At 30.9% G+C, this 21,909-nt stretch overlaps 4 protein-coding genes across 7 annotated transcripts; 2 read left to right on the top strand and 2 right to left on the bottom strand.

Moving 5' to 3' along the window:
- Nucleotides 1-423: 423 nt before the first annotated feature.
- LOC110631681 (uncharacterized) lies at nt 424-1,890 on the bottom strand. Its single transcript, XM_021779589.2, has one exon. The coding sequence runs from the start codon at nt 1,644-1,646 to the stop codon at nt 1,092-1,094; it is 555 nt and encodes a 184-aa protein (XP_021635281.1). The 5' UTR covers nt 1,647-1,890; the 3' UTR covers nt 424-1,091.
- Nucleotides 1,891-6,252: 4,362 nt separating this feature from the next.
- LOC110631648 (uncharacterized) lies at nt 6,253-7,763 on the bottom strand. Of its 2 annotated transcripts, none has more exons than XM_058149016.1 (2): nt 7,361-7,763; nt 6,253-7,147 (listed from the first exon to the last, which is right to left on the bottom strand). In XM_058149016.1, exon 2 carries the CDS (start codon nt 7,139-7,141, stop codon nt 6,554-6,556), a length of 588 nt encoding a protein of 195 aa, XP_058004999.1. In that variant the 5' UTR covers nt 7,142-7,147; nt 7,361-7,763; the 3' UTR covers nt 6,253-6,553. The 2 variants fall into 2 exon arrangements, with proteins under 2 accessions (XP_058004999.1, XP_021635252.2); XM_021779560.2 differs by having other exon boundaries at nt 6,253-7,106; nt 7,361-7,743.
- Nucleotides 7,764-11,773: 4,010 nt separating this feature from the next.
- Nucleotides 11,774-13,437, top strand: LOC110631622 (GATA transcription factor 9). The gene is made up of 2 exons (XM_021779511.2): nt 11,774-12,301; nt 12,415-13,437. Exons 1-2 carry the CDS (start codon nt 11,990-11,992, stop codon nt 13,078-13,080), a joined length of 978 nt encoding a protein of 325 aa, XP_021635203.2. The 5' UTR covers nt 11,774-11,989; the 3' UTR covers nt 13,081-13,437.
- A 4,092-nt stretch (nt 13,438-17,529) lies between these two features.
- LOC110631609 (nuclear pore complex protein NUP35) lies at nt 17,530-20,931 on the top strand. Of its 3 annotated transcripts, none has more exons than XM_058149015.1 (5): nt 17,530-17,861; nt 18,429-19,030; nt 19,548-19,659; nt 19,830-20,102; nt 20,656-20,931. In XM_058149015.1, exons 2-5 carry the CDS (start codon nt 18,453-18,455, stop codon nt 20,719-20,721), a joined length of 1,029 nt encoding a protein of 342 aa, XP_058004998.1. In that variant the 5' UTR covers nt 17,530-17,861; nt 18,429-18,452; the 3' UTR covers nt 20,722-20,931. The 3 variants fall into 3 exon arrangements, with proteins under 3 accessions (XP_058004998.1, XP_058004997.1, XP_021635186.2); XM_058149014.1 differs by having other exon boundaries at nt 17,533-17,861; nt 18,424-19,030; nt 20,656-20,930; XM_021779494.2 differs by lacking the exon at nt 20,656-20,931 and having other exon boundaries at nt 17,541-17,861; nt 18,424-19,030; nt 19,830-20,339.
- The last annotated feature ends 978 nt before the right edge of the window (nt 20,932-21,909 follow it).

The raw sequence follows: 21,909 nt of genomic DNA, 5'->3' as shown, positions 1-21,909 counted from the left end.
TTGCAAATTTATTTATTGTCAGTGATCACTAATAGCGAGTCTCAGATGTTTAAACTTTTATTGGAGCTTTAAGATTGAAACTGTTTCGCTAGATCAAGCTCTCAGAGAAAAATTTGAACCTCAAGCCTTCTCAATCACATCCTTAAATTTCATCATTTGATCAACAGCAGGAATTTGTTGGTTGAATTATGCGTACCAGGGCATTTTCGTTTGACTGAAAAAAAAAAATAAAAATCGTTTTCATTTCCATTCACCATGGTAATGGATGAACAATACATGTTTTTCAATTTTTATTATTATTATTTTTTTTATTGGGGTTGTATATATGGTTCACTTGTTTATTGAAAGTGTGTAAGATTTGGGATTGCCTGAACCTGAATTAAGAGGAGTAATTTTAATAAAAATATTTGGTGCAGTGAGTCATTATGATGAAGTTGTGATGTAGTAAATTTGTTTAATTAGTCCATACATGATTAACAGATGTTTTAAGATACATAAATTGAATACATAGAACCACTACTGGCTTGCAAATTATAAATTGTAGAGCTTATGTGGTTAGAGTAAAGTGAGGCAGACCTTCACAACGTCTAACAACTAAAGCCTTCTTATTACAGTCAGTTGAATGTTGGCTACAACTGCTAGCTAGAGAAATTTTAGTCAACAGAAAAAACTGGAAAGAAGAACATGAGAATTGGAGACTTTTGGACCCATCCCACCACAGAGAGTGCGAGAGAGAGAGAGAGAGAGAGAGAGAGAGAGAGACCCTACAGAATGACCAATTTTTTATCTTGTAAGATAACTCCTGAAATTAGACCCACCTAGAAAAACCGAGTAGTTAAATATATGAAAAGTGGATGCATAAACAACCAAGGGAAGAAACTAAAATGCCCCTCGGTTGAAAAGGATAAAACAAGTATGGATCAACCCAAAGAACCTTTCTAAGGTAACCAAAAAGGTTAGTCCATATCAAATGAAGCCAGGAAAAACATATGCAAGACCTGAAGGGGATACTAAAAAAAGGCAACAAACAAATTAATTAAGGGTTCAAAGAGATGAGGACGTTTACGCACATAAAGAAGCCATTTGGCAACTCAATTGGCCATAGTGAGATTAGTCATGGCCCTTGTAATAGCTGCAATGCAGCTTGAACTCCTGGCAATCCCTCCATTCTTTTGGGCACCTTTAGGACTAATAGATTGTGCCCTTCTTGTGCTTTTCTTTAAGATCTCCCTCATGGCCTCAGCTTGGGACAGGACTGGATAAGCCCTACCAAACTTGTTAAACCTTGCACATGCACTCATATGTGCATTAAGAGCCTCCTCTATTTTGCCTCCATTTTTCTCCTTCTCTTCTTTCACTGCCTCTGCACACAACCCACAAATCCACTTCCCTAAGAACTTGTTGCGAACGCGATCAATGTACTCGGGGGTGCACTCTTCAATCATGCCACAACATTCACATTTTGCATCTTCAACCTCTGATATTGGCGGGAGCTGCTTGATATCGATTGCTTCCTTGCTCAGTTCATATGAGATATCGGATATTGTTCGATGAAGATTATTGTTGTTCGAGGGTCTTGGTGGCTTGGAGAAGCTGTTGGTCTTACTGTAAGTACTAGCAATAGCCTCTACATGTGGTGGTGCCATAATTGACAAGAGAACCTTGCAGAGAATTTAGGAAAGAAGAACGAAGACACCTGCAGAAGTGGGTTGAAATAGAGAAACTTGTAGATAATTAACTCGGAGATTATCTCAATGGTTGTAGGTAAAGAGCAAGTCCATGCACCATATTTATAGTTGTTCACTCCCCTGAATTTCTTGAGAATCTTAACAGTAAACTTCTGTGGATCTTGGACACTCACCTGTCAATCATCAATGTGAGCGTGAACAATCGTGAACTTGATAAATTTTTCAAGAAAGTTTAGGAAGAAAAGCAAATTGATTTTACTTTTTAATCAAGTCAGCAGGGTTAACTATTACCTTTGGAAGCATATATCACTGTCATCTCATGGAAAATTTAGGATATTTTTCGCATGAACAACCTTATTTATTTATTTATTTTGCCTTTTTTGGCGAATATGTTGTGTGGATTTTCCTCTACCATTCCTTTCTGTAATTAATGTCCAAGAAATGCTTTCTATATATAAAAGATGGCTTTTCGTATATTTGATAGGGTCCTTGAGTAGTTGAAGCTGTAATACTTTATAACTTTGTTCTAATTATTGTTCTTTTTATAAGCGAGATATATTTTATTAATTAGAATTCATGAAAGATTTAGTATGACCTGATCAACAAACTTTCTCAATGCATACAATTTAGAAGGAAGCATGTTAAGTGAAAAAAAATCTGAAGAGTACGCAGGACAGGAACAAATCAAAACCAACAAACACTAGAGCAGAACAACCTGGCAAAGAAATTACATGAACAAGGGTTGTGGACAACACTCGAAGCTACGGTCCAGCGAGTATAAAAACAAGGCAACCAGCAAAAGTCCCTGGAACAATCAGCAAGGGAACAAAGAAAGTAAAAGCAGAGCAGAAAATTCAGCAGCTCAAAAAAGTCCACTAAAAGCACCACCAATCATGAACAGAATTGTTCTAATATATATATATATAGTTTTATTAATTTTCCCATTGGAAAATAAAGAAACATTTTTTAAGGCTTCTAATTAATATATAATAATAATGGGATTATAATTCAACAAAATATATAATTGGGTTCTTCTCTCTAATTATAATGAGAGAGAGCCTAACCTATATATTTACTTTCTATCCAAATAATTGTGAATACATAGCATACTGTGAGGTTTGAATATCAATAATTTGTTTCCCATTTTAACAATTATTTTTTCCTATGAAAGTAATGAAAAATTTGAGAGCATTCACGAGGATTCTATTCTTGACCATTCACTCTATATCTTTCTCTTTTTAATTAAGAAAAGATAGTAACATGATAGAAAATGACTTTCACATAGCTTCACGAGCATCTAGATCATTGTAAGTTACAGGTAGCAGAAGCCAGTTAGTTAGGTATCACAAATCAAGAACAAAAGCCTCTTGATATATGAGTCTTTAACTGTAGATGGGTTGTTAGATTGTGGACGGCTACTTTATAATCATCGTTCTAAACCCTGACTTTTACATCCTTGCTTGGTGAATGGATGGATATCTCTGCTGGCTTGATTCTTCGTTTGGTGTGAATGATTAATGTGATTGATACCGCTATTACAAATGAAAAAATATCTTGCCTTTTTAGACAAGCACAGCTCCTCCAATCCACTAGTCATCATAATCAGGTTTCTCCATCGCTTTCATGAGTTGTAAATTCAAAATCTACGAAAAGAAAGAAAGAAAAAAAAAGTATTCAGATGATGAATTCAATAGGTCAGTGATAAAATTTCTTAAAATTGGATCTTTAGATTCGAATATGCCCACTATTGAATTATTGATTTTGTTATAATATATATATATATAAAGAAAGAAGAAAAATGAAAACAAGATTTACATAATTTGACTATAAAATTTCTGTCCATGAGCAAGACATGAGAGAAAATTTTTACTGTAATGAAAAGAGTAAAATATAATAATCATCTACAACTCTAATCTAATCGGTGTGTTTTTCGAATTTCTTATAATATTGTCAAACTCATTAGCTCGTGTCTTTTATAGGCATGACATATCTCACAAAATATTCTGTTCAAGTTGCAAGATAAAATATTTTTTAAGCCAAGTTACAATTTGGATATGTGAAAAACATATTTAAAATTTAAATTATATAAATAATAAAGTTTAATGTAAAAAATTAATATATTTATTGATAAATTATTGGCATTGCTATAGAGTTTAAAGTTTGCAAATTAAATTAATTTATGGGTTTTTATTTAAATAATTATTTTTTAAATAGTATATATATTAGATAATAAAGTCTACCTTGAATATTCATTTTGAATTCAATCACTATAATTATAAAAATATAACAAATTCAGGTTCATCAAATTATAAGATGATAATTCAATAATTTAGAAACAAAATTATAATTTAACCCATTTTGCACATCCTCTCTCGATCGCCATAATCTTGTCAACTTGAAAATTATGGATTAAAATTAAAGAAAGAAGCTAGGCCAGTAGGCACACTCTTTTTTCCTTCCATTGCTCATGCATATCCGTCAAATCATTTACCTTTGCTATTTCTCTTTATTCTTTTCTTTCATTTACCTTTTTTCACCCAATCAAATGTATGAGCTTATGAGGGGCTAATAAACATTTGCTTACTTTGAAGATTAAGCTTGTAGCATGAATCATGCCACTAATGTTTACAATCTAATCACTGGTTAATTTTTTTTAGAGGGGAATAAAATTTGTTGAAAATGGGATCTGCAACTAAAAATGCTTTTACTATTATGATAATTGATATTGTGGGTTAATTTTTCTCTCTCTACTCTAGTTAATTTTTCTCTCTGAACTCTTTCTAGTAATATCTATATATATATATATATAATTTGAATTATCCCCCTAATATAATGATTTTCAGAAAAAAAAGAATTAATTTAAAATATATTTTAATGGCTGTTCTGTATTCATTTTGTAAGCCCAATGCATGCTCATAGGGCAACTTACATGTATTATACATACTATAAAGTATAGTTGGATACAAAATCTAACTTAAAGTAGGTCAAATTCAAAATAAATCGACTCGAACTTGATGAATTGATTTTAAATATAATCAATCTCGAATGAGCCTAACTAGAAAGGAGATTAGTCAGATCACTTAATCAAAGTACAGCTCGAACAAAGTTAGCTTGGTCGTATAGAGTTCGATGTGATGTTAACTCAATAAATTTAAGCTCAATATGACATGGTGTAAAGATGAATTTAATTAAGTACGGCAAGCATGATTTTTGGTAAGAATCAAGCTAACACAGGATAAAATAATTAGTATAGATAGCAAGAGATTGCATAGGTAAAAGAAGCGTAATGCTTGGAATTAACTCCAATGATTTTGAGATGCTATAAATAAGTAAGACACGCATCATCAAGTATACTTTTATATATTTTGGATATTTACTATTTCATGGCTCTAAAAGCACATCAAAATTAAAATACTCTCTAATTTGAGTATTAAAGTGCCTATCATAAGACTACCAACCTCATTATTTCTTTGATTTCAGGTTATCAGAGATATATTTAGTGACCCAAGAATTTATGATAACATCAATTATGTTCACATTTATTACAAAAAAATGAGATTACTTCTTCTTTAGCATATCAACTTTTCACATGAATATTTTTTTCCTAAAAAAAAAAAAAATCTAACGTGATATATTCACATCTTAGCCTTAATACATAATGAATAAAGCTTTAGTATGAGCTTCTTATGAAGATCATGGTTAATTTGCACTGGGAAGTGTTCTATATATGTTTTGACGTTGCATATTTATCTAGATATGTTAGTACCACAACCCTCTCCTCCTCACATTATTTTGCTATGTAGAATCTAATGGATATTAGTTCATCAATTTATTGAACGGTACAGCAATAGGAAGGGATGTTCAGTTAAACGCTTAAGGAAGGCCTTGTTAATCTATCCAATGCTATGGGCAGCGTATAAGGAAGTGTATACATTAGGACGGTGCAAAGAAATTTGCCACGTTTTTTTCTTGCAATTGGGCCCTCCTTCACTACCCCTTGGGGATACTCTCATTACAGAATGCTTTTTTGGTTAACGTTTAGATTCAACTCAAACTCTGCTACTTCATCCCCGTATTCCTTATTTGTATGATTGTTGTTGGGCAGTTTTTGAATATTCAATCAACTGTCTAGAATATAATTTTAACGTGCCTGATTTCCCTACAACAGCAGCTCTAGCTAACTGTCCACTCTTTTTAAGTGTCATTTATATTGTGGGTCTATTGGTTGAACTAAATTCTTGTTTTTTTAATCAATCAAAATTTCTTTTCAAACTGGACAAGTTTTTCTCAAATGGATTTTGTATATCATAAAATTAAATAAAGAACCATACGAGTGAGTATATAGGAATTTAAATGTATTGAATCACACATGCTTTTCAAGCTAAATAATTATATAAAATTATGTCGATATTTTCATATATTATATTTTAATTTGTGTCTGAACTTCTTAATGTAAAATGTATTACTATGATTTTTAAGGTTCATTTCTCTTTTTGTTTCTTTAATGGAAACAATAGTGCACTTTGATTTTCTTATCATGTGTTGGTGCCAGTACAAAGCTGTGTAGGCGGTTGAAGGTGGGGCAACTTCTGTATAGTTTTGGGTAGACTCGTCAAACAATTTGTCTCGGCCAGGTTGATAGCCAATTATTTTTTATGGGCTGGTCCTGGACCTGAGAAAAATGCTTTTTACAGACTTTGGGGTAAATAGATCATTCTCTTCTCGTTGATGCCTAGAGGCACAAAACCGAGACTCGCCGACGTTATTAGGCAGGTAGCATAACCATAGTAATCAGACACGATAAACAAGAATTGAATAGAAATGCTAGCCTGAGATGAATTGTCATTGAAATCGCTCGACTCCTGTTAAGATTCATGGGCTCTTCCCCTAGGCTCAGATGACGTAGAATTGATAAAATGGGAGGCATCTGGTGGAATCCCATTCTCATCAAGAAAAGCCTCAACTCTATGAATATTTTCACCACTATCATCCCCTATCTCCATTTCAGAGTCTTGGTTTGCAGCCACTGTGATATAAGACTTGGCTAGGACTATTGCTTCATCTCCACCATTTACTGCTCTAGTTTGTTCTTGTACAAGTTCCTGTACATTCTCTACATCTGCACTAATAATTCCATCAATCTCATCGTCTCCTACACCTCCGTCTCTTCTTTCATATTCCTGTGAATCATTTGTATCTTGAAATTCTGCATTAGCTCCATTTTTATACTTTTCGATCCCCCTGCGGCCCAAAACTATGGTTATATTTCTTTCACTTGGACTTTGAGGATTCTCATTGTAACCCTCATGTTGGTGATGCGAGTTCTTGACTTGGTGTCCCAACCACATGCAAATTGCTAAAAGCAAAATAATCTGAAGAACCCTTTTCTTGTCCAACCCTTTTGGCCTGTAATTTCGCCTACTTGAATGGTGGGATATAAGAATTTGTTCCATCGATCCCTGGGAAAAATTTAAGGTATATATATATAAACCTATTATCAATCTAATTAATTAAGGTGAACCCCCTTGCCAAAAGCAAAGAAACAAGCCTTGTGCTTCTACTTTCAAACGTCAAACAAGAAAAACAAACAGCTCCTAGAATTTATTGATGATTATTAATAATCTCATTATTGGCAAAGTTAATAAAGAAATGACAAACATAAGTAAAATTACCTGAAGATTAGTAGTTGATGATGATGAAAAATGGGGCAGAAGTTTGGAAAGAGCAAAGAAGATGTATGAAACGACCAGTTGATTCTCAGGATTTTGGAACCTGAAAGAGAGAAACCAATTGAAGTGTTAATAAAGAAATGCTATACTTGAGATTCTTGAAAGTATCTTAGAAAGAAAGTAATTCAAAGAAGGAAAAAGATATCGCCTTTGTTTGTAAACTAAGAAAATTCTTTAAAGGCAGCGTTGAACGTCATACGATGGGTTGAAATTCCAATGTGCAGGTTACAATTTTTCCAAAGCACTCCCCTACCATTAATAATGATTTGGTGGGATTTGTAAATTCAGCAGAGGGTGTTGATGGAAATGAAAATGTCTAATTGGGTCTATTTCCTTCGGATAATAAGTCAAATCTGGCAAATCGGCAAATGGGCAGTGACTGGCGACCACAGGTGTAGTTTGCAATTTTATCTGCAACAATATATTATTATTATTATTATTATTATTATTATTATTATTATTATTATTATTATTATTATGGTTTTTAAGGTAAATTATTATTTTTTCTTTATATTATATTGTATTTTAAAAAATAAACGAAAACATACATAAATTTTTATTTCATTATACACTTGATATAATTCATTTTTATTTTTTCATTCATAAAAAAAATAAAATTATCTTAATACCATTTATAATAAATTATTATTTCACATCTACTTTTTTACCATTATCAATATTTTAATTTTTTAATTTTAATTTTTTAATTTTTAATTAACAATTAAATTGATAAATAAAAAGACGCAAATATATATAAAATTAAAAATAAATATATTTTTATATATTTCTAAAATAAATAAACTTAAGTATTAATTATATAATAACAAATAAAAAAGTAATTTATTTTTTATACAATTAAAAGATATTATTATTTTTGGTCCATAAAAATGTATTTATTTTCCTTTTTGTCACAAATTATAAACAATTTTTTTACTATAAATAGTAGATTATTTATTAGTTTACTAAATACCCTTATTTAATATGTATTAAAAAGAAGTTCATTAATTAGTTCTAATAATAATTTAATAATATAAATTATTTAATTTTTAATAAAATAATATAAGTGAACTTATAAAAAAATTAAATAAAATTTGTTACTTTAATTATATTATTATAATTTTTTAAATTATATAAAAATAGGAATAAATTCGTACATCATCTTAAATAAAAAAAAAAAAGGGCAGAGGCATATTTGGTGATGTGACTGACAGAATGGGGATGGGCCTTGTCCTCGGGCAACTCAAACAAATCCCACCCTTGGGCCTCTCGACCCATTTTTCTGTTTTAGCCCAATAAACCCTTAAATTTATGGACATCATTTTAAATTCTATCAAATTCAATTCCTATGATTCAATTCTAAAACTTTTACAAACCAAACAACCCCTTAGGAAGAGTTCCTTTCTTCAATTCTTTGTATGCTTCTCCCTCCCTTCCTTCTATTTTCTTCCTCTTATTTCCTCTCTTTTTGAGTTATCCAAATAAATATAAATTAAATTTATACTCAACCTGTGTCAGATTTTGTTTTAATTGATTAAGCTCTAATCGAATAGAAACTCATAGCCTAGTAATCTTGAAAATAGGCTAATACCATTAAGGGTATGTTTGATTTAATTATTAGATATAACTGATAATTATTATTTGATAATCGATTTATATTAAGTATTTGATAAAATTATATCTAACTGGTTCTGTTGATATGTAAAATAACTAATAAGGGCATATATCATATAATTTATTTTATTATTGAAATAAATATAAAATTATAAATTTATTATATTATATTATTTATTTTTATTATTAAATAAATATATAATTATTAATTTATTATATTATATTATTTATTATATTATTAAAATAATAAAATAATTACATTGAAAAAAAAATAATTAAATAACTTTAAAAATGTAATTAAAAAATAATAAAGTAATTATTATTATTAATAAAGAAAAAACTTATAATCAATTTTAAGTTTTTGGATATAAAAAATGTATTTTATTTATAATAAATAAGTATTTTATATTTTATATTATTAATAAAAAAAATATTTTAATAAAATTGTAATACACTAATTAAGATATTAAGATTACAAATGAAAAAGATACAAAAATATTAATAATATTAATTTTGGAGTTACATGATAATATGGTCTAAATAAAAAATAAAATCAAATCAGCTATCAGCTAATGAGAAACAGCTCTAAAAATAAAACTGAGCTGATAGGTATTATATCAGTTATCCTTCAGTTATCAGCTCTATTATTAAAAATTTATTAAATACTTAAATTTACTTATTTAAGTGTCCATTAACTATCAACTGTACTCAAAGGTAAATCAAATACTTTGTAAATCAAAGCTAAATAATAATTTAAAACAGAAACGGTAAATATTCATCGAAGAAAATGTCTGGCCAGCATAATATGTAGGGTTTTTTTTAATTAATTTTAGTTTTAATTATTAAAATAATATAGTACTGATTTCTTAGAAAATTAATGAAATAAAAATATATGAAATCCAAAAATAAAAATATAATTTAATTCTTGAAATGGCTACTACACTAATGATATAACTTAAGGGTTATTTTTTAGAAAGAAATAAAGAATTTTATGCGTTCACAATAATTACCAAGAGAGGCAGGTGACAAGCACGTGATGAGTAAGCACGTGCTATCACGTTAGTGTTGGACTCGACGCACGTGTGGAAGAAGCATCAAAGGAAAGTCTCAATTGGTTCGAGTCACGTGGAATTCGACCCACCTCCTCCACAATGGTTGGCCTAAAGAAAGAAAGAAAGATAGAAGAACTCACATGCTTGCTGACAAAACCACCTCCTTTGTCACGTGCTCAGTGGACCCCAACTTACTCTTACCCCTACGCTTTTTTAAAAGCCTTCACAATCATGGCAACAGGCTTATTAATTAATCTTAATTAATTTTAATGAGAGATTAGTTGAGAGGATGGTCTTCATTTTTTACCTTATCCATGTTACCCAATTTATATTAACCTTAACCTAGGGATTAGTGCTGAATGACTCAGTCTATAACATTGAAAGAAATGTTTAATCTCACACTTTGGCATTTGGATAGAGAAACTTCAACATTTTTAGTGTTATTAAGTTTTTTTGAGAACGTTATTAAGATTAAGTTGAGCTGTAACCATCGTGCTTAAACGTGGGTAGGGAATATAATCGCAGGTAATGATAGGCCAAATTGAAGTAGAAAAAGCAATTAATTAAGTTTGGAAAATTAAAGATTAATAACTAATAACAATAATGGTGGCGGAGAAATTATGAAAAATTATTATAAAAAAATATGATCACTGTTCCCGATATAAACAAATAATAATAATTTGGAGCAGCTGCACACTAATGGAGGAATCACATCGACAAAAATCTGCCACAGATTGATTCTTTAATCTTTAGGGGTTGAATTTTCAAACATAACATTTTTTTTTTAATTTTCAGAAATTCAATATAATAAAAAATTGTCTGTGTAAATGTTTTTCTCACTTAATTGGTAAGTAGAGTAAGTGAAGTGGTTGATTAAGGAAGAAATTGAAAAATGGCAGGATGAATATGGAAGAGAAGTGCTTATGTTGCCTGCCTGTCGCCCTTTTGACTGATAGCTTTCCTGTTACTCCTAATTACACTTGAATTTTATGAAACCATCAAATTAAGCATCATATGAAAAATTTATTTAAACATTTATTTATTATATATCTCTCCAAAATTCACATCTAATATAAAAAAATATATATAAATTATATAAAAATAAAAATTCTATTAAAATTATTATGATTTAACGGTAATTTATTATTATTATTAATTTATGTGTATGTTTTTATTTATTAATAAAAGAAAAATAAATTTTTATTTATTTTATATTTAAATACGACAAATGATTTAAGCAAGAATTTTTCACTAATTAAACTCATACTTATTTCTTTTTCCTGTTAAATTTGCAGGCTTTTGTCTATGATATGGGACTTTTCCTAAGAATTTATAAATGAAAATTTTCATTCGTGAATAAATATGATTAATTATATCTTAAAGAGCTTTTCTTCTTTAAGCTTTGTTTGAAGTAACAATATTTTGAAGGGAAAATTTGAAAGGTTAACCACTATTGCCAGCTCATTACTCCATAGAAACAAATCAAAACTAAGAAAAATCCAAAATATAAAAGTAAAATTAAAAGAAAAAGAATAGAAAATAAAGGAGAGTTTACTTTTGTGAAATAAATTATAAGAAATTTTTAACTTGCTATAAACAGAAAATCATGAGTTTAATATAAACTTTACAGAACTTGCAAGTCACTTCCTCATTTTTTTATTCTTATTCCTCTGCCATTAAAAAAGATGCTGTTATTTTCCCTTATTTTCATTTTGGCCCCTCCTTTACTCCTCAAAACCCACCCAGTCCTCCACCACCTTGTCCACCTCTCTCACTCTTTCTCTCTCTTAAACCTTCACATTCTCTCTCTACATTCTGCATGTCATTCACACTTTAAAACTCATTATCACACGCTCTTATCTCTCTGCAAAACCACACTTCGCTTTCCCCTTCACCTACACAGGGACCAATGGAGGCACCGGACTTCTTTATCGGTGGCTACTTCAGCAGCGGAGCAGCGGCTGAGTTCTTGCCTGACAAAAGAATTTCTGATCAGAAACCTGGGGACCACTTCGTAGTCGATGACCTTCTCCATTTCCCAAACGAGGATGATGCTATAATGACAGATGGTTTCTTTGATAATATCACTAAAAATTGCACTGCTACTATTGATTCTTCCGTGTTCAACTCCAATGACAGCAGCAATTCTTCCATTTCCGGCAATCAAGTCGGTCACCAGAACTTAGCTGATTCTCACTTCTCCAGCGAACTCTGCATTCCGGTAATTACCTAGCTAATTTTTATTATATGATTCAATTTTGAACAATTTTTCTTATCGTTAAGATTTTTAGTTAATTCTATAACTGAATTTGGAACTTTCTTGCTGTTTTGCAGTATGATGACTTGGCTGAGCTTGAATGGCTCTCAAATTTTGTGGAAGATTCTTTCTCAATGGAACAAAACCTCCAAGGCAACCTCCACATTCTCTCCGGATCCAAACCACCGACACCCGAGTCCTCTTCATCTGAATCCCACGCGGAACCAGTCGCCCGTAATCTTAACAACCCAATGTTTGAGCACGAAACTCCACTCCCCGGTAAGGCCCGTTCCAAGCGCTCCCGAGCTGCCCCATGTGATTGGTCCACGCGTCTCGTCCACCTCTCACACGCGACCAAACCGTCCTCCAAAAAACAAGAGAATCATAATTCGAATCCCGGTACGGAAGCTCCGGTCAGGAATTGTCTTCATTGTCAGGCGGAGAAGACCCCTCAATGGCGGACTGGCCCTATGGGACCAAAAACTTTGTGTAATGCTTGTGGAGTACGATACAAGTCGGGTCGGTTGGTACCCGAATATCGACCTGCAGCGAGTCCAACTTTTGTGTCGACGAAGCATTCAAATTCTCACAGGAAAGTTTTGGAGCTTAGAAGACAGAAGGAATTGCAAAGAGCACAACAGGAACAGTTTCTACATCAAAGTTCAATTTTTGGCGTATCCAACGGTGGCGAAGATTTCTTGATCCATCATCACAGTGGGTCCAATTTTAGACATATGATCTAGTGGGTCCGAGAGTAGGATTAGTTTGGTAATTTTGCTTCGTCATATTTGAATTTGCAGCTTTTCTTTTTTGAAAAAACAAAAAAGTTTGCCAAAGGAGGCAAAAACTAGAATTAATCTGAATTCTATGGGAGATTTTCTTTAAAGAAAAATTAAAATAAAAAATTAATAAAAAATAAATTAAATTAATTTAATAATTAAAAATATATTATATATTCACATTCAAATTTCCAATAAAATGAGTTTTCTAAATGGTGTAACACTTTAATGAAAACCCTTGGCCCACATGAAGTATGGTGTGTCCATACCTAGAATACAATTACACATGAATATAGTTGGTTGGCAAATTCATGGTCCATGATAGGCAATATTAACTTCCTCTTTTATTATCGTTGGTTCAAAGTTAAGCTATTAATTTGATTGGACTAATAAATTAGTCATCCAATATGCATTTAATAATATAAAATTAAATCTAATTGATCACTTATATATATATATATATATGCGATGTTAGTGACATTTATGAATAAACTAATACTATATCCTTCATAAAAAAAATTGTAAATATATCATTTAGATTCTTTTAAGAATTCTTTATTAATTTATTTGTTAATTCTCACTTTCTTTAATTTTGTTTGATTTAAAATACTTTACTTTCTAAAACGATCTAAAAAATATAATGTAAATGTGTTTAAGTATATATATTAATTTTATAGAAAATAATTTACTTTTAAATTATAAAAGATAATAGTGTTTATAAAATTAAAGTATAATAAATTAATAAATTATATTACATTTAATTAAATAAGTGTCATTTATCTAGTTTTACTTAAATAAATTACTTTTCTTACGTCATAAAATGAAAGTATGATAATATAAATCAAATAATTTTTTTATATTTTTTAAAATTTTATATTTCTTTAATGTATTTACCCCTAATCAAATAAGGCCTTTATTTAATATATTGTGATAAAAGTAGCAAAATTACTTTGTATGGGTTTCAGTGAAGAAAAAGAATAATGAAATAGGGATTATACACCAAGTAAACATCGTCTTCGGTACGTACCATCTTCATTGAAATAAGGTGAATATATATATATAAGAAAGAGAAAATTAATTAAACCCAATAAAGGTTTGAATTAGCTGCTTAGCTTGCAAAATCGTGCACATAAGGTCATGTGGATTAATTATTAAAAAAATATTAACAATTAATTAATCACAATTAGCTAGGTGTTGTATGTAATTGTCCACTTGATGGTAGACATTTGCTCTTCCTTGCTTGGGGTCCCACACTATGTTATATATGAATCAAATCTCTAATATTCTTTTTAGGTTGTGATTAATTTTGGTCAATCTTTTAATTATTGGTCAATTAATTTCAATTATGTAACTAAGCTAGCATGTTATTTTGTGGTAATGGGATTTATTTATATGCCCTTCACTCTCTCTATATGATAAGTCAAAGATTTCATCCCATCATTTTGTGTTTAAATAGTTCAAGCCCTTCAAATTAAAATATCAAATTAGCATAATTATTAAATTTTTTATTACATAAATAGATTGCAAATAAATTAATTCAACACTTCAAATAAAAAATATTGCACTTGCACTTATATATTTATTATATCATTGTAATCGATCCAATATCTTCCCTTCATCAATAAAATAATATGACTCAAAATTTTATTTAAATTTGATTTGTCAAGAACTAAAAATATAAATATATGAGTTCATTTATTTAAACATAATATATTTTTACGGTTACCCATCATGCTCCTAGCAAGAAATACATAATATTTTTTTATTATGTTATTAGACCCACCAAAAACTAATATATATATATATATATATATATATATATATATGTTGGGTGTAGCTCATTACATATAAGCATGCATAGACATGTGAGTGTATGCAAGAATAGACATTCAAGTGAGGATCGAGAGGCAGCAAATGCAGTGGATGACGTGCATGACTGTTTCTTTGCAGCTGTTTTAGATAATATCCGCAAATTCCCACAATGGCTTTGTTGGTCATTGTCTAGGGATCTTTCCGTGTTATTTGCTAAGGCGGTGCCATTGAGTTCTTGTCGCCTCCGCTCTAATTCTTTTAACTTTTTTTGTGTGCTTTTTTTTTTTTATAGTAATAACATAGATGCCCTTTTCATCAGTTGCTTCTTCTTGATATAATTTGGTAAATTTTGAAAATTTGAATTTGGGTTTTGAGGCATTTTTTTTCATATTATTGTTTAAAGTTATATCATTAATTTTAATTCAATAATACTAAAGTAGTCTCTAAAATTATGAGGCATCCAGTTCGAATTTCAATCAGATTCAATTATAAATAAAAAAGCCATACTATTACTTGCATATATTAAAATTATAGATGTCGATAATTATGTGAGTTTCTTGTAATAACCATTCAAAACTGAAATTTATTGCAAAAAAACTCTAGTTTTTACCATTGAAGTGTTCCTTTAACGGAGGACTAATGAAGCTTTTTTTTTTTTGTTTGCACTTTGCGGAGTAAAAGATTCACATATGGGGAGTTTAGAAATTGGGAAGTGAGTTAATGTTGTCATCTGGCATGTTACGGGCTGAGGGTGGGTCATTGTCGGTAGGTAATTGCTTAGTTCCATGGAAATGGTGGGTGGTGGTCTTCTTTCACTTGTGATTTGGCTCCAACCTATTACCTATGTTTCAGAGAAATAAATTTAGGATTTATTTTTTAAAAGGTAAATCATTTCCAAATCATACTCTTTGATCCTAATAATAATGCACTCAAATTAAGCAATATATATAAAATAAGCAATAAAATATTGACTGAGAAACACTATAGATAAAATTATTAAATGAAATGTATTTATATTACAGATATTATATATGATAAGCAAAAAAATGAAGGAAAATTGCATATAGAATTGGGCAGGTAAATAAGTTATATACAAAGGAAATGTTCTTAGTTATGAAATGTTAGACAAAGAGCCCACATGGGACTGGCTAAAATGGTCTCACGCCATGGCCAAGAAAGACAATTTGCTCATTGAGCATATATTAGGTTTCTTAATTTTAGAGGAGTGGGTAGCTTCTGCCTTCTAGCTTGCCATGCATGGGAAGACGCCGGTCGGTTCTTTGGGTATACATATTTAAGTATAGATTGAATTGGAGCTTGACCTAGCTAATATCCCCATTAGCTTTAGGGCACATGGAATGGGTAGCCTAGCCTATTGCCAGTTGGGTTTACTTGATCTTAATATAGCTAGCTAGGCCTAAGATAGTTCAGAAATGAACCCGTGAACATGAGTACAAGGGCGCGGGAATTGAATGAGAAAGATGCATGGTTTGGTTGCTTTAGTTTATAGCCTCAACCTAGTTTCTTGTCAATTTTAAGCAAAAACATATCTCTGTGACTGTGAGTATAATCGAAATATCATGTGTGTGTATTCATAGACAAGTGTATCCATGAAAAAGAGTGATAAGAACATCATTGGAGCTGATAGGCTGCAATCCAACTTGCATGCTTCAAAGATTTTGGTTTCTTCATCTCTTATGGCTAACGTTTGTTGCTCCATTGAAATGGAACCTAGAACCTTAAGAGAAGGCCAGCTAACCCATGCAGGGTACGTTTAATTTCCTTTAAGTTAACTTCATTTCTTCTCAATATATTGCCAAAATTTTCTTGAAACATACACACATGATTGTGAATTTGAACATAGAAAGGAAAATATTTTCTATTAAACGTGGAGAGAAATATATTGACATGCAGGAGGTGGCTGCAGATGTAGTCCAAAACATGCAACCTAGAGATGCTTCCACTCTATTCATTGAGGTGTGTCAACTCAAACTGTTACCCTAACCTTTAAATCCATCATATTTTGCATCACAATTTGTTCGAAAGAATGCAAATCATAACACAATTTATTCCTGCAACATATAGTCTCTGCAGGGATTGAGATCAGTTGTTCCAAGTATGGAAGAAATGGAGGATAATGGACATGAACAAGATCACAAACTTGTTGATTGCAACGAAAAGGCTGAAAAGATTGAGAGTCCTTGCCAATGTTCTGTCATTAGGAGCAGCAACATAGAAACAGAATCCCCAGAACAAATAATTAAGGAGCCCCTTTCAGCTCCTTTTTGATTTCTCGTTGTTTTTGATGTTTATCATTGACTAGGCTTATTATTTAGTTTGTTGGAAATAATCAATTAGAGATTTGAAAGAATTTAATTTAATTATAAAACACAAATAATTCTTAATTCACTCAACTTAACTAAACCTTTATTTTAAAAATAATTCTTAATTCACTTAATTAAGTTTAAATTTTCTTGAGTTGAAGAGATTTATTATAAGATTATAGTGCTGAAAAGATTTATTAAGAGATAAAATGCTTCCAATGAAAATTTAAAATTTTTTTTAAATTTAATGTGTGGTGCTAAGACGAAAGCAATAATTAATCATGATAGATAAAATTACCCTTGCAAGGTGAATTGTCAAATGAAAGCGAGGATGGAAGAAGCAAGATCAATTTCTGTTCTCGGGGATCTCATATCGATCGTGTGTGTACATGAATTATATAAATTAACATATCTCTATAATTTTATTAAAGGTGTGTCCTATAGCAATGTGTGCAACTGTTTGAAAAAAAAAACTGAAAATTTTTGAATCACATTAAATGGAGGTTTAGTTAGGGTTTCAAATTTTGTTTTCTGGCTTCATTTTAGCGGAGGGCTCCCATCTAAGCTTTTGGGAGGGAAAACCATAAAAACCCACATCACGATTCACAGGTACATTCTTTCTCTCTTTCTACATTTATATACATAGGATAGGATTTAAGGATGCAGTGCAATTTCTGTTTGCTTTCTGCGAAAATGTGGAGAAATTAAAAGAACACTAGATATTCCTTTTTTTTTTTTTGAGCTACAGAAGAAGGGGAAATAGAATATTTAGGTTTATATATATATATATATATATATATATATATATATATATATATATATATATATATTCCTTTCTTCTTCCTTAGTTTTTCTTGGAATAAGCACGAAATAGAGTTCGAATTCGTTGACATTTTGTGTTTTTGGGGCTCGATAGTCCTTGCTCAACTTGAGTTTGATCAACTTAGTTTTAGTATTTAGTCTAATTTGAAGTTTATGTTAGAATTTTTCTGTGAAACTATTTTTCATTACTGAGCAATTGTGGTATCATGAAATGGCTTTGTGTGGTTATTTTTCTTCTCTCATTTCTGAGTAATGAGTTGTCTACTTGCAATTAAGCCATAGTCATGTTTCTTATTTTATTTTCTAATTTATCTCCGAAAGCTAATTGTGTTGCTGCTTGCTGGTAAAGGTCAGTTTCTCTTTTAAAGGAATTATCAGATGAGCACTATAGTACATAGAACTCCCAAATCCTCTGGGAGTCGGTCATTATTTTTCCAAGATTTGGCATCCCCTGTCTCTGCCCATAAAGGGAAATTCTCAACACCAGGTCAGGCAGCTGCAGTATCTGCTCTATGGCGTGACAATTTTGGCGGTTTAGATCTTCCACCCCCTCCCATGTATACCTTGGAGGACCGTTCAGATTTCTCTCCTGAGTTTGGAATTCCTGATTACCCTCCCTCCCCAGAAGTAAAATCGGACCCAAGAACTCCAATCCAAAGTTCTGGGAGGGACTTCATGTCTCCAGCAAAAAGCAAATCTGAGGCTAGCACTTCATTTGCTTTGATGAGTGGTCAACACAATCAACAAGTTTCAGCAAGTTCACCATGGTGGTCATCAACCAAGGCTAGTAGCAGTGAGCAAGAAGATAAGGGGAAGGGTTCTCCAGTTGAAGGTGTGGTCCAACCTGGTGCTTTGATCACACTCCCTCCTCCGAGGGAAGTTGCAAGACTGGAAATGCAGAGGAACTGCTTGCCAGCAGGGAATCTTGATGAGGAAGAATGGGTTACTGTTTATGGGTATGTTTTGTCTCTTGTTTATAAGTACTTGTTCCTCAGTTTATTTACTTTTTCAGTATTTTGTCATCATTTTTATGATATGTCTTGATAAAGGCAAGAAGCTGAATATTTTTGGGGTTAAAACTTAAAAATGTTCATGACATAATATGGGTTTATGCAATTTTTTTCTGGACTTGAGATAGTTTTTTCTTTATATTATTTCTGCAATGTTGACCTTGAGCATATACCTCAAGATGGATACTTGTTGCAGCAACTAACAACATCTATGTCATTGACATTTGAAAGCTTTCAGTTTGACAGTCGAGTTTCTTTGTATTTTTTTTTCTCTGGAAGAATGTGAAGTTGTGAATTCATTTGTAGTATTGTTTCATCCAGAAAATATTGTTGATAAAAATTAATTGTCAGTATTTGAGCCTCATCCAACATTGATTTTGTTGATCCTGTCTCTGCAATATCCTTAAATTCTCTTTGACATTTGCTCTGGTCTCTACTGCTGATCCCAAATATTTCTTTGCAGGTTCTCTCCTGGTGATACCAATTTAGTTTTGCGGGAGTTTGAAAGATGTGGTTTGATCTTGAAACATGTTCCTGGTCCAAGGGACGCTAACTGGATGCACATTCTTTATCAGGTTCTACTTATTTGCTATTATGTAATTTGAGGTTGAGGATCCATTTTTGTTGTTGACTTGAGTTAATTTTTGCTTGAATTTTGCTGTTAGTTTTTAGCCAATGATGTTAAGATGTGACATAATTGGTCTAGTAAATTATCATTAACTGGTTTGCCATTTTGTTGGTGTAGAGTCGATCTGATGCCCAGAAGGCTCTCAGCAAGAACGGGATGCAAGTAAATGGGGTAATAATAGTTGGCGTGAAGCCCGTAGATCCAATGCAACGCCAAGCTTTGAATGAAAGACATAACAATCAGGGATTCATGACTTTACCCCCACCACCATCTTCTAGAAGCTCAGATTTGAGGACAATAAGAACTTCTTCTCGCCCCTACTATCTTCAAAATGGCAGTGGCAGCGCCCAGTGGTCAGGAGGTGCCATTGCTTCCCCAACCAAGTCTATGGTATCCAAAATCTTTGATGTGATGTTTGGCATTTAGGTTAATTTTCTGTTCATGGGTATGGCTTTTATTATCTTCTACGGTGAGATGCATAACGGCTTTTGGCAATTCAGGTATAAGGTTGAGAGTCTTGGATATCTTTTCCATGTGAGAGTTGTATTCCTTGTTATTGAATTTGAAATTGTAAAAGATTGTTGGAAACTCTTTGAAAAAAAAATTACTACATTGAATTCGAGTGAATTTTATTTGGTTAATTTTCATATTAAAAGAATTTAACATTAAAAGCCATTTTATGTTGTAAAAATTTATTTTATTTGATGGGATACATTATTGAAAATCCAAAGATTTCCCTATTTGAAATAAAATTTTTCTTTATAATCGAGTAAAATAAAAAATAAAAAATATTATTTTTTCGCTATTATAAATATGCTTGTGCCATAAGGAACAAATGGAATCAATTTGAGAGATTCCGGAGGTTGGCTAGATCCTAGATGGATTGACTTCCGGTAACGCTTTCCCTTCTGCTAGGATAACATCATCAATTTCAATTTTCAAGGTCGGAGATCTCAATCAATATCCAATAACCACCAGTCCCCAAATTCAAGACTTGCAGAGTAAATGACCTTAAATTGAGGTAAGAACTTGTGTCCTTCTAGCAGGGTTAAATGCTGAGAATCAGTGGATATTTTTTTTTCCTTAGGGATGTTTGGCTGATGTACATTCAAAGAGCTGAACTTATGTGCTTAGCAGATATTTAAAAAATTAAAGGGAGCAATTGGTAGTTGATGGGATACCTATTAACAGCAGCTGATTCTATCAACTTTAAAATAGAAATCGGTTCAAATCTGCTCTATGTTTTTTTATTTTTTATTTTTTTGAATAAAACAATCCCTACTTTAAACATTCTCTTCTGTTGTATTTTTATTTTTTTCTTCTTGCTCTTATTTTAGTATAAATACTGATTTTTTCTATATTTATCTTTATTTTTTTATTCTCTCATAATTTAGTCGGAATTCTTATTTCTTGTCAAGCACATTTAGATATTATAGTACTTTTAAAATATTTAATTTTTATTTTTATATTTTGATAATAAAATAAATTATTGAGATAATAAATTAATAATTACATATTTATTTTTATAATAAAATAATTAATAATATATAATTAATAAATAATAATTATATAATTATTTTAGTAACAAAATAAATTACATGATATATACTTTTATGAGTTATTTTACATATCAACACTAAACACTTGATATCAATTAGTTGTCAGCTATCATTTAACAGTAATAACTATGAATTATATTCAACAATTAAATAAAACAGGGTCTTGAAAGAAATATTCATTTCACTGGTAGGTATCTCCAATGGAAAGAATGAAATGATATACATAGATCCTTAGAGTTGAGGGTATCTTTATTTGGATCAATCAATCCATCCCTTAAATAGACGAGAGATTTAGTTTAAAATTTTAAAATAAAATAAGATTTAATTTAAAATCTAAGAATAAATAAAAAAAATAATTTTATTCAAATAAAATATGATAAATTTTAACAAAAATTTGTAGAATATAAAAATATAAGAGTATTTATAGAGTTGTAAGTCTTAAATTAAATAGAACAATAATTTAAAAAACATAAAATAATTAATAATAATAAAATTACTTTAAAAAAATATAGAGTAAATATAATTAGAAATATTTAAGAATCTAAAACATTAACAAATTTTGCGCGGCGCGTCACATGCCTGGAGCATGTAATTTTGATGTGCTACATTTGCCTTGGGCGTGAGTCTACTGTCCACTT

This window comes from Hevea brasiliensis, chromosome 6 (genome assembly GCF_030052815.1).
Source record: "Hevea brasiliensis isolate MT/VB/25A 57/8 chromosome 6, ASM3005281v1, whole genome shotgun sequence".
In the NCBI taxonomy this organism is placed as follows: domain Eukaryota; kingdom Viridiplantae; phylum Streptophyta; class Magnoliopsida; order Malpighiales; family Euphorbiaceae; genus Hevea; species Hevea brasiliensis.
This window is presented reverse-complemented; position numbering and strand designations above follow the sequence as displayed.

What these genes read in the sequence shown, in the direction of transcription:
- LOC110631681 (XM_021779589.2), bottom strand. Translation starts at nt 1,646, where the DNA reads ATGGCACCACCACATGTAGAGGCTATTGCTAGTACTTACAGTAAGACC.
- LOC110631648 (XM_058149016.1), bottom strand. Translation starts at nt 7,141, where the DNA reads ATGGAACAAATTCTTATATCCCACCATTCAAGTAGGCGAAATTACAGG.
- LOC110631622 (XM_021779511.2), top strand. Translation starts at nt 11,990, where the DNA reads ATGGAGGCACCGGACTTCTTTATCGGTGGCTACTTCAGCAGCGGAGCA. An exon ending in CCAGCGAACTCTGCATTCCG is followed by an intron (nt 12,302 to 12,414) that starts GTAATTACCTAG and finishes GCTGTTTTGCAG; the next exon opens with TATGATGACTTGGCTGAGCT.
- LOC110631609 (XM_058149015.1), top strand. Translation starts at nt 18,453, where the DNA reads ATGAGCACTATAGTACATAGAACTCCCAAATCCTCTGGGAGTCGGTCA. An exon ending in GAATGGGTTACTGTTTATGG is followed by an intron (nt 19,031 to 19,547) that starts GTATGTTTTGTC and finishes ATTTCTTTGCAG; the next exon opens with GTTCTCTCCTGGTGATACCA. An exon ending in GGATGCACATTCTTTATCAG is followed by an intron (nt 19,660 to 19,829) that starts GTTCTACTTATT and finishes TTGTTGGTGTAG; the next exon opens with AGTCGATCTGATGCCCAGAA.